The sequence below is a fragment of the Cnephaeus nilssonii genome (assembly GCF_951640355.1).
Source record: "Cnephaeus nilssonii genome assembly, chromosome: 14".
NCBI lineage: Eukaryota > Metazoa > Chordata > Mammalia > Chiroptera > Vespertilionidae > Cnephaeus > Cnephaeus nilssonii.
The window spans coordinates 43,727,688-43,743,533 of record NC_137085.1 but is presented as its reverse complement, the minus strand read 5'-3'; the positions used below and the strand labels follow the sequence as shown (position 1 = coordinate 43,743,533).

At 45.8% G+C, this 15,846-nt stretch overlaps 1 protein-coding gene across 2 annotated transcripts in view; it reads right to left on the bottom strand.

Annotated features, from left to right (window-relative positions):
- Positions 1 to 15,846, bottom strand: part of APBA1 (amyloid beta precursor protein binding family A member 1) — a 203,031-nt gene that overhangs the window by 60,009 nt on the left and 127,176 nt on the right. For both annotated transcript variants that reach the window (XM_079789582.1, XM_079789583.1), the window contains exon 2: positions 5,326 to 6,609. In XM_079789582.1, the coding sequence (XP_079645708.1) occupies positions 5,326 to 6,540 (1,215 nt within the window). In that variant the 5' untranslated portion in view covers positions 6,541 to 6,609. The remainder of the gene's footprint in view (positions 1 to 5,325; positions 6,610 to 15,846) is intronic.

Genomic DNA, 15,846 nt, shown 5'->3' with positions numbered 1-15,846 from the left:
TGTTGGATCCCATTTCTCAGATCTTGCATCTTCTGCCTTGATTTACGCTCTCATTTGGAGGGACAACTGCCTAGTAGTTTCCCGAGAAAGGGTGTAGGGGAGGGACATTTTCTGGGACCCTGCATTTCTGAAAACATCTGTGTTCCACCTTCACACTTAATTGGAAATTAGGCTGCGTGTAGATCTCCCAGTTGTTTGAGAAGTTCAACACCATTGTGATTCCTGATCATTTGTAAACCTGCTTTTACTTTCCTGAAAGCTTGCCGGATCTTCTCTTTTTCCACAGTTTTCTGAAATGTCTGTGGGTCTTTTTATTTCATTATTCTACGTACCCAGTGGAACCTTTTAATCAGGGAAATCTCATGTCATTTGGTTCTAGGAAATAATCTTTCATAATGTATCCATTTTACTTATCTATGTTCCTACTACTTTCATTCCTTTTGCCCTAATTGTTCTACTTCCTTGAAGATTTCCTCTATTTTGTCTTCTACCCTTCCTACTGAAGGATTTTTAAATGTTAATTTTAAACTTCTGCTGTCATATATTTTAGTTTAAAAATGTTTTATTAAAATAAAGCAATCTAATTTAGTGGCTTCCTTTCTGAAAACATTGGTAAGTGTTTTACTAGTATAGTTTTCTTCTGCTCTGAGCACTGCCTTTATTTCTCCAAGTTCCTTTCTTCATTTGCTTTTTCTGTATCTTTGTCTTTCATGTTAGAGATGTTCTTCGAATGTCTGGTGATCCTTGGATGTCCATGTCTATTTCACTGTGTGTCAAAAAAAAAGCACATGCATGGCAGGAACCTTTACTGTGGGGTGATCTGGTAGGGAGCCAGGTGCTATGTTTGGGAACCCCCAAACATGAGTGTCTGTAAGTATCTTCTCCTGGGTCTGTTTCCTCAGAGAGGAATATTCTAGTCTCCTGCTGGAGTGTGGGGTCGGGTGGGTTCTAAGCTTGACAGCTAAGAACTCTGAGGCAGTCTGAGTCTCGCAGCTCAGCAGGCGTGTGTTCTGTAAAGCTCTTCATCCATTTTCAGCTTCAACTAGTGCCCTCACTTCCAGTGCTTCTCCGACTCACCCTCTCCTCATAGTACCTCCCGTCTTCTGTGGGCAGGGGAGGAGAGGTAACCTGCCCACACGAGCTGAACAAGGGATATAACCTCTCCTAATGACAGACTTTCAAACACAGCTGTTTTCCTAGCCATACTCCTGCTATCTGAGGTGTCCGGTGTCTCAAATTCTCAAGCCTTTCTTAGGGTCCATAGCAAAATCCTTACGGCCACTCAGCAAAGGAAACAGAAACCTATCAGTTATTTCTCAGGATGGATCAGGCTCTGCTCTGGTAACAACCCCCGCCCCCCACGTTGATTCCTCTCTCACACAGCACGTCCACGGGGTCAGGAGGGAGCCCTGCTCATCAGGGTCACTCGGGACCCAGGCTGATAGAGGCTCTGAGTCTTGAGACCTGAGGCTTCAGGGGGAGAACTCTGCTCACTGATCCTATTTCACGGGCCAGGCCTAACGTCTAGGGAACAAGGAAGGACAGGACAGTCCTCCCTGTGCTCAGCAGAAGAGGACAACTGGAAATACAGGGGAGCACCAGTGTCCCCACATTTTGTTGTTCTCAGCTGCTGCTGTTTCCTCTGTCTTGTGGTGCTTGTGGTTTTACATACTTTTATTATTTTACGATCATTTTAGTGTAGCTTTAAGAGGGAGCGGAGTTAAACACGATTTCAAGCTGCAGAACACACCAAAGTATCCAACACCATCCAATTAATACTGTGCGCTGCTACCCTCCATCTCTCTGATCCTACCAGGACTCTGTTCTCTCCTTTGTTACCTAAAAAGAGTTTGCTAGGCGGTGGAACTTTTCAGAACTGGGCATTCATTACTGATATTTTTCAAGAAGGGGGTTGGGACGCAGTTTTCAAACACATATCTGGAAAAGAGAAAGTCTTTACTAGAAGCAAAGGATTAATAAGTATTTTTTAAATTTTCAGAAAACAATTATTTCCCCTCAGTGCTGAGCATCTCCTATGTGTTCAATAAGTTCTCGCTAATGAGCAACCCTATCTTTGCATCTGTACAGGTCATCAGCAAGCAAATGCCAGCTCACGCCAAGTGAAGAGGAAAATGCTCAAGTTCCGAGGGAATTAAAAGTCGTGTTAAAAGCAGACTGAGCTATCAGCAGTTATCTCTGGCAAGTGGTAATACAGGTGTTTTTCATGTGCTTCATTATAGCTTCTGGTCATGCCAATTTGAGAATGCACTGCTTTTGGAATAAGAATTTCGGGGCCACTTCCCCAGGTCTGCTGACCATAACCACAGCAGGGCAGCCCTTTTTGTTCAAACCGTACCTGTGCTAATAAAAGGTAGTTAAGTCTCAAACCCACTGCTATTATATGGGGAAACTGCCCAGAGAATACTTTTCTTGAAATTTAAATAAATGATTCTTAATCTTTTATATGCTTAAGAATCGAAGGGAGAATTTACAAAACAATATAACACAAGGTCAGAAAACAAACAAAAAACCCAAATCCCAGCTCACTGGGCTCCACTTAGGTAATCTGGTTTGGAAGGGAAAGGCAGTAATTTGTATTTTTAACAAGTACCTCCTGGACAGACTTCAGACCACGCTGCTTTTAATAGTGCTTCCCATTTTCTACCTGGAATGAGTATGCAGTAAATATTTCTTGATGCTGAGGTGGAAATCAACAGAATGTGTATATTTATATACTAACCCCCCCCCCCCAATAATATCATCAAAGAAGTAGCAAATGAAGGTCTTTCCCATAAAAACACATGACAGATGAAGCACAATACACAAAGTTAAATGGCTTACAACTGACTGGTGGGATATTTTAAGGCTCAGGTTTTGGGGTTTGCTTGGTATTAACTATTCATAACCCAGTAAGCCTTACTTACCAATTTCTTAAAATCAAGCCTAATTTCTGACAGTATGGGTTTCTAAAGCATCACCTGATATTCCATAATTAATTCTACCTTTGGAATGAAGGAGAGGATTAAGTGGTTATCTAGAATAATAAAAGTATAATATGCTAATTAGACCAGATGAAGGACATCCTTCTGGACGACCTTCCGGACGAAGCCGAAGCATTAGGGGCTGGAGCAGAGGGGTCACCACGGCGGGCGGGGGCCTAGCCCCTTGCACGAATTTCATGCATCGGGCCTCTAGTCTTAGTATAAATGAACAGAAGGATGACCCCCTCCGCCCCGGCCCTGCCCTAGTGCAGGCTGTACTGAGGGTTCATCATGAGGCTGCAGGGACAACATGGTTTTGCTGGTCATTTTCAGGAGCTGGTACATGTGGGAAAGCTGAAGGAGGAGGCCAGCATCTGGACTTAACGCTCCTGAAGCTCTTCCCAAGTTTCTAAAAGAATGTAGAACCTAGCTTCTTTCCAGCTCCCTACTTTTGAAAACCTGCTCCATTTCCACTTCATTTGCAAAATGCTTGCTGCAGTCCCTCCCTCCTAGCCAAGAGGAACCTGGAAATGCTGGAGGTCAAATACATGTCAGCACACCTGTTTTGAACCTTTTGTATGTGAAGTCTGGAAAACAGGAGAGATACAGGACATCATGGAACTAACTGACCCAATGCTGCCCCCTTGCTGTGGGGCGAGCACGAAGATCTTTTCCTACAGGTTCCCAGCCTTTCCTTAAAGGCGCAGGAGATTTAACCAGCCAACAGCAAATGTTGACGGTTACTAAAAGAGGTGGAGAGCCATACCTCTCTGACCTGCACAGCCCTTTCCGTATAAGTAAAATGAACAGCTTCCAATAATGGTTTCTCACTCCAAAAGGTATACTGAGAAACAGCCTAGTGCACTCATAAAATGAAGAATTAAATGAAATTGAATTTAACCTCCTGACCCTTCTTTTACTCCAAGCTCCCATTTTAAATGAAATTGCTTAAAACATTTTCAGGAGAATGGAAAGTGAGAGTTGGAGCAGAAAGAGGATCTTTATAGCAAGGTAGTGGGCCAAAGGTTAGTCTTCTTGGTTTATTTTGAATAGATTGTGACACCCAAGCTTGCCATGTTATCAAATTTCTTAGGTATTTCAAAAATGGAAAGTAAAATGTCAACATGGACAGCAATAGCTTTAGGTAGCTCTTCACAAAGAAGCACAATTCAGTTTAAAACCAAAAGCATGTCTTTTGTGACGTGAGAAGGACACCCTGGTACCTTAAATTAAGCACTCGCTGAAAGCCACAGTGAGGAGCAGGTGGGTGAAAACTCCTGGCAGGAAAGGGCTCCAAAATCTCTCCTCGGAGGAGGCCGCACTATCTGTGCCAAACCTGCTAGAGGCTGTTTTAAATCAGTGGTTCCCAAACTGTGGTTCTGGGACCAGCAGATCAGCATCACCTGGGAACTCGTTAGTGACCATGTCGAACTTCACCTGAGTCCTGTGAAGAGCAAAAGTTAAGGGTCCCCCACCAAAGTGTTTTGGAAACAGCTTACCACAAAGAGCCCCCCATATCAGTTAGATAAGACTCACTCACAGGTGCCTCCCTGTTTACTGGTACCTATGACAAAGTCAGACACAGACTTCCAAATTCCCACTCTTCACCTGACAAAAGATCAGCTGAGCTTCGGATTAATCGGAACAAAATGCCTGTAAACCAATCTTTGGTTAAGCTTCTCTCCTTTTTCTCCAGGTCCTTGAACGTTGGCTAGTCAACAACCCCTCCTCAGCAACCTCTCAGGACAATAGGCTGGTCTCAGGTTAAAACATTTTCTCATCTGCCATGCTTTCTGCCCACTTCCTCATGCCCATCCTTTCCAGCATTGTTTACCCTTCCCTATAAAAGAAACCCCTTTTTTTCCAAACCCTAGGGACTCCTGCAGAGCTCAGAGTCAGAGATTACCTTATTGCTGGTCCTCCCTCCCACGTCCCCCATTACAATAGTACCTTTCTCCCATTTGCAATACACCTTGCCAATAAAGGCTTTCCGCATTCAATCAGGACTACAAATTCTCAGGCCCCACCCCAAACCTTCTAAACGAGAAAGAAGGGCGGGGAAGGCGTGGGTGGGGGCGGGGTACGCCTAGAAATCCATTTCTGAACAAGTGTTCAAGGAGCAGTCTGAGAACCACTGATTCACAGCAATCCCTCTAAGATCTGAGAAGCTCGTTTAACACTTTAACTCCCAACCGCCTGTGTTTGACTCGCGCTTAAGTGCAAGCTATTTTTGAGGCTTACAGTGGACACATTTTTAGCATCCCCACAGACCATTTATCTCCTAGTCATTTCCCAATGACAAACACGGCCACACTCGTCTCCTCTCGTGGCCGCGCGTACTTACATCTCCATCCCCCGGCCTCTGGTCATCGCAATCTCTGGTGGGGCTAATGTCCTGGCGCATGACCCAGATGGGCTCTTTGGGCTCGTCGGGGGTGTAAGGCGAACGGATGGTCCTGGTTTTCACCTCCTCGATGGCCTCCTTAATATCCTTGATGGCCAGCGAGATGGCATCCCTCTTCTCCTTGCTGTACCGCTGCACCGCCTCGCCCACCACGGTGCCCGCCGCCCGCTGCTGCCCAGCCGGGGCTGGCGGCCCGGGGCTGTCGGGGTGGCCTCCGCCGGGGGTGGAGGCGCGCTCCAGGTCCTGCTCGGCCTCCGGCATGTCCTCGGCCGCCTTGTCGAGGCTCTGCGAGCTCATGCTCTGCTTGACCTCGGCCACGATCTGGTCGATGTCCTCCTCCTGCTCGTAGCTGTCCATTCGCGGGTAGGGGGCGAACTCGGCCTCCTTCTCGGGGCTGTCGGACTCGCCGTCCGAGCGCTCGTCGTAGTGGTGCAGCCGCGCGCCCAGGGCCTCCTGGCGGTACGCGGCCTCCTCGTCGCGCTCCTGCTCGTACAACCGCAGCCCGTCGCGCGCGTCCAGCTCGGGCGCGTCCCCGATCTCCTCGTACACGTGCTCCTGGAGGCCGCCGTAGTCGGCGTAGGGCTCGGCGTAGGGCTCGTCCTCGCCGCGGTGGAACAGCCGGTGCGTGTACACGTAGCCCGAGTAGGCCGCGTTCATGGCCTCCTCGTGCTCCAGCGAGTGGAAGTGCAGGTGGTTGGGCAGCGCGAGGCGGGGCTGCGTGGCCTCGGCGTGCTCGGCCTCCGCCTGCTCCGTGTACTCCTCGGCCTCGGGCCGGTACTGCACGGCGTAGGCGCTCTCGTCCTCGGGGTCCGGCGTGCGCTCCGGGTCGTCGCCGTCGCGGGCCGCCGCGATCACGTCGCCCTCGGCCGTGTCCGTGTGGTTGTGGAAGCCGCTCTCCGTGCTGGCCGAGCGCGCCAGGCACTCCCCGCGCTCCTCTTCCTCCGGAGGCGCGGGCGGGGCGCGGGGGTCCTGGACGGCGAGCGCGCGCGGGGGCCGGCCCGCATGCTGCTGCTGCTGCTGCTGCTGCTGCTGCTGCTGCTCCTGCTCCTCCTCCACCTCGGGGCGCTCCAGGTCGGCCTCCACCGACTCGTTCACCTCCCCGCCTGCCGCCTCGTCGGTCACCTCCACCTCCGCGGCCCCCTCCAAGGGGTTCATGGTGGGCGTCGGGGACGGCTGGGAGAGAGGCTGGGCCGGCTCACTGCGCGCTCATTTTGCTTCGCCCGCCTGGAAAGACAAGAGGGGCAGGAGGGGGCGTTAAGTGGTTCGGGCTGTAGTCCTAAAAGCGGAGCACCAAGATGGCCAGAAAAACAGCTGTTATCGATCCCTCCTGAATCTGGGTCAATTTAAAAAATGATTGCAAATGGAAGCTCAGTCTGACAGCACCTAGTTCATTTTCTTGGTTTCCCGTAATTTCTAATTACATATCCCCTTGTTTAATTGCTTACTGGCTGTTCTCCCTCCCCCACCCCTGCGACGGAGGGCCTCCTGCGCCTTGGTTCCCTACGAGGCTTACTCTTCAGGTTCCATTTCGGATGCAGATGAATCAGGAGTGCTGCTAAACTGAATGGGCCGATTGACACATTTTCTATCTGCTAGGCCGGGATAAACTAGGATCCTAAACTAGGATCTATAAACTAGGATCCTAAATAACCTTAGAAACGATTCTTTAAATAAATTTCAAAGGGAAAATAAAATCTCAATGTTTTGAAGCCGTTGCTATCAGTGCGAACAGGCAGCCCATCTGAGGGAGGCGTCCACCACCATGGGTTCTCCGGCTATTCCCGGCGGTTACTCCCACGAGTGGCTTCATTTTCTGGTCCTCCATCCACAATGGACTCATTTCCTACAGCAGGATGTTAACGGCTATTACACAGGGAAAAGAGGCTCGTTGGCTCCCTGGTCAAATAAGTTTGGGAAATGCTGACTTACTAGTAGAGTTGCCGTTTCGTTGTGAATATTCAAGAGGATGGAGACACAGGATTCAGCATTTCCCAATCTTATTCGACTAGGAAACATTTTCTACCCCTAGAGGGCAGAGTTCTGACAAATACACTTAAAGAGACACTGACTAGCTCACTTCCCCCATACACTCTGGATCTAAAATTCTGTGAATTACTATTCTAGCCAGAACTGGATAACATGGCCAATCTCTTTCCCCATTTCCACCAGAGAACAGGGACTATAGACTAGGTATAAGAGCGCGTTCGGAAAGTGAGTGTGAGTCTCCATTCAGACTTTGATGGATGGTTAATGCTCTGAACAGAAGAGGCAAGTATTAGTGCTGGGGGCCCCCTGGTTAAGTGGCCTCCAGTGAGTGGGTCATGGAAAATACAAAACAGATATTCAATTCAATACAACACATGGGCAAGAACACTACCCAAGCTTCCTTTATAAGGACTCTCTAAAAAAGACAACCGATTAAAAACTCTATTATGTACAAGCTAAGTCTGATAGGCACAAAACAAGGGTTCACAGAGGGATACTAAGCATACCAAACACTCCCCTGGGTGCTGTTCCTCTGTGGTGTGTCAGCTCTGGGTGGTCAGTGTTAGAAATACAGTAACAACCATCCGAAGCACCCGGATGGCCCACAATTCATGATAATCACGTGTAGAACTGACCAAATCACTGTCTTCAGTAAAAATAGATTTTTCTATTTTATATGCATTAGAAAGAAATTTTAGTTTATTCTACATTATAACTTTATTTGACCAACGAATGGTGCCCTCTCTTAGCACATGTATTGATTCAAAGGAAATGACATTTCTACGCAAGTGTGTACACTACATCATGGCAAGGAAAGTTGCAAGAAACCCGTCCTTTGGGGGAAAAGACTGTTACAATAATGCAGTCTGGTAATGGGGAGCTTTATATTCACTGAGTACATTTTCCTTATATCCCCTCCCAGGCCGCAGGGGAGTATTTATGCATGGAGTGCTTATATTTCACTTATTGCCATGGTTTCAAGAATAAAGTGTGGGTTGTGGTATTGCCAACATTTTAATTAATAACAGGTATTTACTTGAGGAGCTTCCCTAGAACAAACGCAACTAGCAACGTTTAAAGATGGAGCTGACATTGGTGATCACGTCCATAGGTAGCACACGAGAGAACTGTTACCCACATCCTGGCAATTTTTGGGGTGGTATTTATAAAAGAATATTTATAAAAGCTGATTTTAAAGAATCCCAAAATATTTGAAGAATCCTATCTAATAAAAGAGTAATATGCAAATTGACTGTCACTCCAACACACAAGATGGCTGCCCCCATGTGGTCAAAGATGGCTGCCACAAGATGGCCAGCAGGGGAGGGCAATTGGGAGGGACCAAGCCTACAAGGGAGGGCAGTTAGGGGTGACCAAGGCAGCAGAGGAGGGGAGTTGGGGGTGACCGGGCCTGCAGGGAAGGGCAGTTGCGGGGGGGGGGGGGGGGACCCAGGCCTGCAGGGGAGTGCAGTTAGGGCTGACCAGGCCAGCAGGGGAGGGCAGTTAGGGGTAATCAGGCTGGCAGGGGAGCAGTTAGGTATCAATCAGGCTGTCAGGGGAGTGGTTAGGGGGTGATCAGGCTGGCAGGCAGAAGTGGTTAGGGGCAATCAGGAAGGCAGGCAGGCGAGCAGTTGGGAGCCAGCAGTCCTGGATTGTGAGAGGGATGTCACAATTTGGCAAGATGAGTTAAAATATAACTCGTGGTCCCAGCCCTCCAGGGCAGACTCTTCAGTAATTATAATACCTGGTGATTAGTGCAAAGTCGAAATAGGTTCAAGCTACAAAAGGAGCCTAGAGTTAAAACAACAACAGCAACTGCATCACCTTTGGGAGTCATGTAAGTGCTGCTGTTCACACAGGTCCTGCACTTTGTGAGCTCATAAGCATCCTAGGGCCTAAAGCCTAAGAGAGGGGTGCCATCATCCAATCAATGTCCTAAATGATGACCCCTGTACCTCTGGAGGCTGAGAGAGCAGGAGAAGCAGCAGCTGGTCAAAGAAAATTCCTCTGCCTCTGCAAATGCTGGCTGACCTGGAACACACAGGCAAGGCAGTCCCCTCAGCAGGAGTCCCCCCACAACACGGAGAGGGGATGCTGAGGCATCTTGGCTGCAGGAGTGAGGGAATCCAGGCTGCCAGTAGTGAAGCACAGGTGGCTTTCTGACCCCTGGTTCTGGAATGCTCCACAGCCAGACTGGAAAAGGGGAACGAAGGGCGGGAACGCCACTGCAGTGCACCATCTAGACAGAAAACATTTCACGATCCAGCAGCTGAATCCAGGTGTCTAATAATGTTAGCTGAGGTTCGCGTTGGTTTGGAACTGGTAGGAGGGAAGGCTGTAAAGTACTTTGGTTGATCTGTCCTTAAGTAGTCACTGATAAGAATTCCCAGTAAATCCTCCCTTTTAACACATTGAGAAGTAGTTTTAGAAGAAGGATCATCCTGAAGACAAAATGTAATGTAAAAAAAGAACCAAAGGAATTATAGCAGGTGATTACACCGAAGGGTATTGTGTTGGTGGGTGTGGGGAGTTGCAGGGTGGAGGTAATGCCGGTGTAGGGGAAAAACATGAAGGTAGAGGGCGGAGAAGTGGGAGAAGAAGACTCCCAGCTCTCCTCTCTCCTGAAAAAACTTGGATGAACATGATTCCATTTATATAAGTATTCATTCTTTTGCATATATTTAAGAAGTACAATTAGTTCCCATGGACTTAATGAATGGTCCTCATCTCCTCCCAGTGGAGTTGGAAGGAAAGTCCTATTTCTTGAGACTGCAGCCTATTCTATTCCACCTGCACACATACTGTTCCAGTCAACACGAGCCAACGGAGGGGCTGCCCATGACACAGAGACTGTGGTGATATGTTAATTTCCATAGCAACAAACAGTTGGGGTTGCCAAATAAGATTATACCCTTGATGTAGTGTACACACACACACAATCTTCATAGGCTAGAAGATTAATGGTTCTCGTTTTATTAAAAAAAAAAAAAGGATGACAGCATAAGAACACCCAGATATTCTTATCTATATTCCCTATCCTATAAGTACGTTTTCTTTCCAGGAGGTAGATCAATTGTGAAACATCTACAGGGAATCCAGGGGACATCAGGAGGCCCACTCAAATCATCAGCTCTTCTAAACTTAGTGCATCTATTAACAAGAAAGAATAACACAGTTCATTAAAGCTTAACCTCCTTTGATTCATTTGGAAGTTAAATTTAGTGATACTGGATGGGACCCAAGGTGGATACAGAACACACATTACTCCTCCTTAAAGTCATTTTCCATTTAAATTGGCTCACACAGTCAGAAAAACCCTCCTCACACAGAACATCTTGCCTCAGCAAAATGGAATTTCATTTCCCCTAATATCCTTTGTGCCTGAAACTGTAAAGCATGGCTTGACAGATAGTATTGGTAATGGTTTCAGAGTAAGCTGAGTACCTGAACCCAAGGAATGTTGCTGAACAGCTAGATGTCAACCTGAGGGAGGGCTCTGTGGTTGGACCTCAGGGCTGTGTCCTTAACCCTAGCCCACTTGGATGAAGAGGGGTGAGCTGGCCATCTTCAGTTTCCCCCTCCAGATCCACTCGGGACCTTCTCCACCCTGCTCTGTGCCTCTTTGGGCTGCCTCAAGAGCTCCCAGTTCCTCTGGCTTCTGTTTGGGTTTGGCCAATGGGGCGCTCTGATGGGACATCAGAGAAAGGGAGGAGACTGCGGATGGGATATTTATTCTCCCAGTTCCCTCCCTACAAGATTATCTCAGGCCCTAACCGGTTTGGCTCAGTGGATAGAGCGTCGGCCTGTGGACTCAAGGGTCCCAGGTTCGATTCTGGTCAAGGGCATGTACCTTGCTTGCGGGCACATACCCAATAGGGAGTGTGCAGGAGGCAGCTGATCAATGCTTCTCTCTCATCGATGTTTCTAACTCTTTATCCCTCTCCCTTCCTCTCTGTAAAAAATCAAAATATACTAAAAAAAAAAAAAAAAGAGGAACCCTGTCAAACGGTCCCTCTCCACATGGTTTCACTTGATGGCTCCCTCCCCTCCCCTTCAGGCTTATGAGTAGTAGGGGTGGTGGGATCCCACAAGTCCACACCGTTGTAAATAGTCCTTCTATTCATCTCTTGGTCTCCCTGCATATTACCTAATTTGAGCGCCCTATCTATTTCCTACTGGGATCCTAGCTGATAACAAAAGTGTAATACTCGTGTTAGTATATGACAAAGAAATAAATCAATAACTGTTTCAATTAAGTAAAAGTGTAAAACAAGAAATAGTATAGCAATAGTAAAAATCATGAAGGTGGCACCCAGACTCTGCTGTGTCTTCCCAGATCCACTGCACTGCCTCTCCCCAGGCTACACAGCATTCAGGGATTTGATGGAGGAACTCCACACAGGAAGCATAATAGGCATAAAAGCCAGGCTGATTCTGTGTTGCAGCCTCTACAGGCCAAGAGGCATGTGGCCCTTGGGCCGCGAGTTTGACATGCTTGCTCTACACCTTTCTTCTTCCCACAGTGAGGCTACTAACCTTTTACTGTCCATCAACTGTAGGCTCAGCCCATTCCCAGTCTCTATGCAATCCCAATGTTAGACTAAGCTTTGCTCCTCCCCCAAGAATTAGGGTCTGGACCCCGATCTTCCATCCTGTGATTTGGGTTGTCTCCCATGGACAGATAGCCCCAAGGTTAGCTGCCTCATCACCTTGGATACCCCATTTTCTGGATCAAGAATGCCAACAGCTTGTCTGGATGGCCACTGGCTGATGGTTGCCATATCCCTTAAAGATAGTGAATAGCTTGCTGAACGGAACTTTTGTCCATTCATGCAACTGAATTTGCCTTCTAGCACCTGTTCAACACAGATGAGTGGGTCCCGATTCTTCTCACAGGCTTGGTAGACTCTACACATGTTTCAAGGCCTTTGCTCAAAATGCATTGGCCACTCCCTTATTGGAACGGCTTCCAAAGTTAACTTGTGGGATTTTAAGTTACCAGCGAATCATTCTCAATATTCTATAGTCATATTTAGTCATATTTGATTTTTTACCTCAAAGGATTAGCCCCCTCTATATTTACAAGCCTTAACCATGAATGGTGCTTGATAGTCTTCAGATATCAAATTGATCCTTAAAGGATCATCCAGTGATACTTAGCGAAGCATGATAGTGGTTAAGGGGACAGGTGTGGGCAACAGACTGCCTGAACTTGCTTCCTGGTTTCATCACTTACTAGCTCTTTCACTTTAGATAACTTACTCATAGCAAATGCTCCAATTTTATCATTTCTAAAATGGGGATAGTAATATTACCTACATCACAGGATTATTGGATGATACGTTAATATATGTAAAATACTTAGAACAGTATCTGACACTTTACTAGTATAAGTGCTGTTTAACAGTCACTAGTGCATTTTCTGCGCATATCATAATTAGTACTTAACAGATATAGTTAACATAGTATTTAAAAAGAAAAAATTAAAACAATGTTAATATAAATAACTTGAGAACATGGTCCATTTATTAATGCTACCCTTTCCTGAATAAGGCCATGTAGGGACAGAAAACAAGCACTTATGTTTCTTTTAATCCATTTTGAAATAAGGTTGGGTATAAATAAATCCATCAAATAATAACCACATACCCTGTACTATGTGTAGGCCAGGATATACGGCGCTTTACATGGTACATTCCTAACCCAATGGAAATTATGATCTCCACTTGCTAATTTCGAAGCAGAAGCTCAGACAGCTTTGAATAAATTGTCCAAGGTCACTCAGAGCTGAAAGGGGTGGAGGTAGACTCATCTGGCTCGCATTGCTCATGTTCTTCCTATTACATTTCACTAAGCCCATAAAGTGATTCAATCGATTTTTTAAACAAACATCTACATTGGTGTAATCCCTTTTAGATTGGTCACCTTGGCAGACTCTATACTAACAGGTTCCAAGGGCACTGCCTTTGCTCAAAACACTCTGGCCACTCCTATATTGGAATTGATTTCCAAGTTAATTTAAGGGCTTTGAAGCTACCAGTTAATCATTTTTCATATTCTATAGTCATATTTAGTCATATTTGATTTTTAACCTCAAAGGGTATCACCCAGTTTTATCACCCACCTTGTGTACAAGATTTTGCTGCGAATGCTGTTTGCTGCTCCTCAAATGTCACACCTACCCCTAACGGTTGAAGATGTGCAGCAGCAGCCAAGATTACTGAACAGACTGTGGTTCAAGCGCCGAGGTCAGTTCCAAAAGAGGGCTTTTAAAAATGGTTTTGGCCATGGCCACATCTTTAACATAGGCCTTTATTCTTGCAGAGTGAACAGAGGGACAGGAGGCCGTTTGGATGAACACATTCTTCTGTGATTAATACAAAATCAGGCTGGTTACTTTCATCCACCTTGAAATCTGTGTCATTGTGGCTACCGCTTAACCAGGCAGGAAAATTAACTCCTCCACTTGGATTAATTCAGACGGGCCAACCCGAAAGCTCTGATCCCAACCCAGCCTTTGATTAAAGAGAAAATTCTGAATTTATGCAGACTTCTTATTGTCTGGCCCTCTGTCTAGCACGTTAACAATCAAATCATCCATTTATTATTCTCATTCCAATAAAATGCATGAAGTAAGCTTAAGGCAATCATGGAAACTCAGAGGGGAACTCTTACAAATTTTATGGAAAACTCAAAGGGTATTCTCTGGAAATCAAAACCAATTAAAAGTCTATCAGAGTTTTTGTGGAATGCCCCTGGTATAAATCAAACATATCTACATAACCCATATTTATTGAGGGTTACAAAAACTTAGCATTTTTTTCTCTTTCTTTTTGTCATTTTTCCCCGTTAAATCCCTTTCTTGATGCCCCTGCACAGCTCTCCTTCCTCACCCCACCACGTTTATTATCTTTGTTGCTACATTACCTTCAGTTCAGGGCTATTAAATCACCAGTTATAATCAATTTCAGCCATTGTTCTGATGTTTCTGTTATTATACAGAGAGCCATAGACACAATACTATAGTGGTAAAGACAGTAAATCTCTAAAATCAGTTCAGCTGTTCGTGGTCAGAGGCTCATTGCCTCACGCTGCAAAAGGAGATGGGAACGTGAATATCAGGCCAAGGATGAATTGAACAGTAATTCATTAAAGTGTACTCCTTCCTTTGAGACCGCATCACCTCAAATTTACTGCTATTGTTACTTTTCCAAATTATTTGCCTCATTAGAAAGTCAGTTAACTTGCTTCTTTCCATTCCCTCCAGTTTACTGTAGCTCTCTCTAGCATTTTCTTTTAAAATTCACACCAGAATGCCAGCCACGATCCCAATTATGAAGCTTCAAATTAAATTCTTGTCTCCAAGCTTCTTTTTTTATTCACAGGTCAAGAAAGCAGCAGTATGATGGCATAGTCCTCAAACATTTTTTCAGGTATGCCCCAAATCTGATATACATGAGATGATTAAAAACAGCTGAATCCCAAAACATTTGCTCCCTGACAATACGGCTTCATAACTCCCCAAATCTATTAAGCAACTATTAGGTAGCAATGTTGGTGATGACTTAAATTTGAATTTGATGAGCCAGAAACCCCATGTTGATTCAAAGCCTCCCACAATAATCAACTCTCTCAATTTAGTCACATTACAAAAAAATTATCAGGGAAAGAAACACAATGTGGGGAAAGAAGAAAACGACTTTCTCTTAAAATTATTCATGGAGCGTCTGGACACTCTTAAGAGTTCATTGGACCTGCTGACTAGAATGTAAAGAGATAGGGTATCTGCACTCTACACTCTTCTTCTAGTTAACTGATCTCACTTAGGCCCCAAATATGTACAGATCAGTAAAATTCAAAACTGACTTTCTAGGACCCAGAACTTCTCAGTCACCTTGAGGGAAGACACAAGCTTCTCCAAAGAAAATTCTTTTTAATTTGATTTGTTAAAAAATAGCATAGACGGGCCAGCGTGGCTCAGTGGTTGAGCATAGACCTACGAACCAGGAGGTCAGGGTTCGATTCCCGGTCAGGGCCCATGCCCTGGGTTGTGGGCTCAATCCCCAGTGTGGGGAATGCAGGAGGCAGCCAATCAATGATTCTCTCTCATCATTGATGTTTCCATCTCTCCTTTTCTCTCTGAAATCAATTATATATATAATAGTGTGGCCCTGGCTGGTGTGCTCAGTAGAATATTGGCCCACACAATGAAGGGTTATGGATTCAATTCCAGGTCAAGGGCATGTACCTAGGTTGCTGATTCTATCCCCAACAACAGTTGGGGCACGTGCAGAAGGCAACCAATCCCTGTCTCTCTCTCTCCTTCCTCCCTTCCACTTTCTCTAAAAATCAATGGAAAAAATATCCTTGGGTGAGGATTAACAAAAATCAAACAAACAAAAACAGTGTCGATTTTACTGATGATTTCCTAGTGAAGAACGAGGCAAGAGATTGCATTGCTCATCACACAATTAC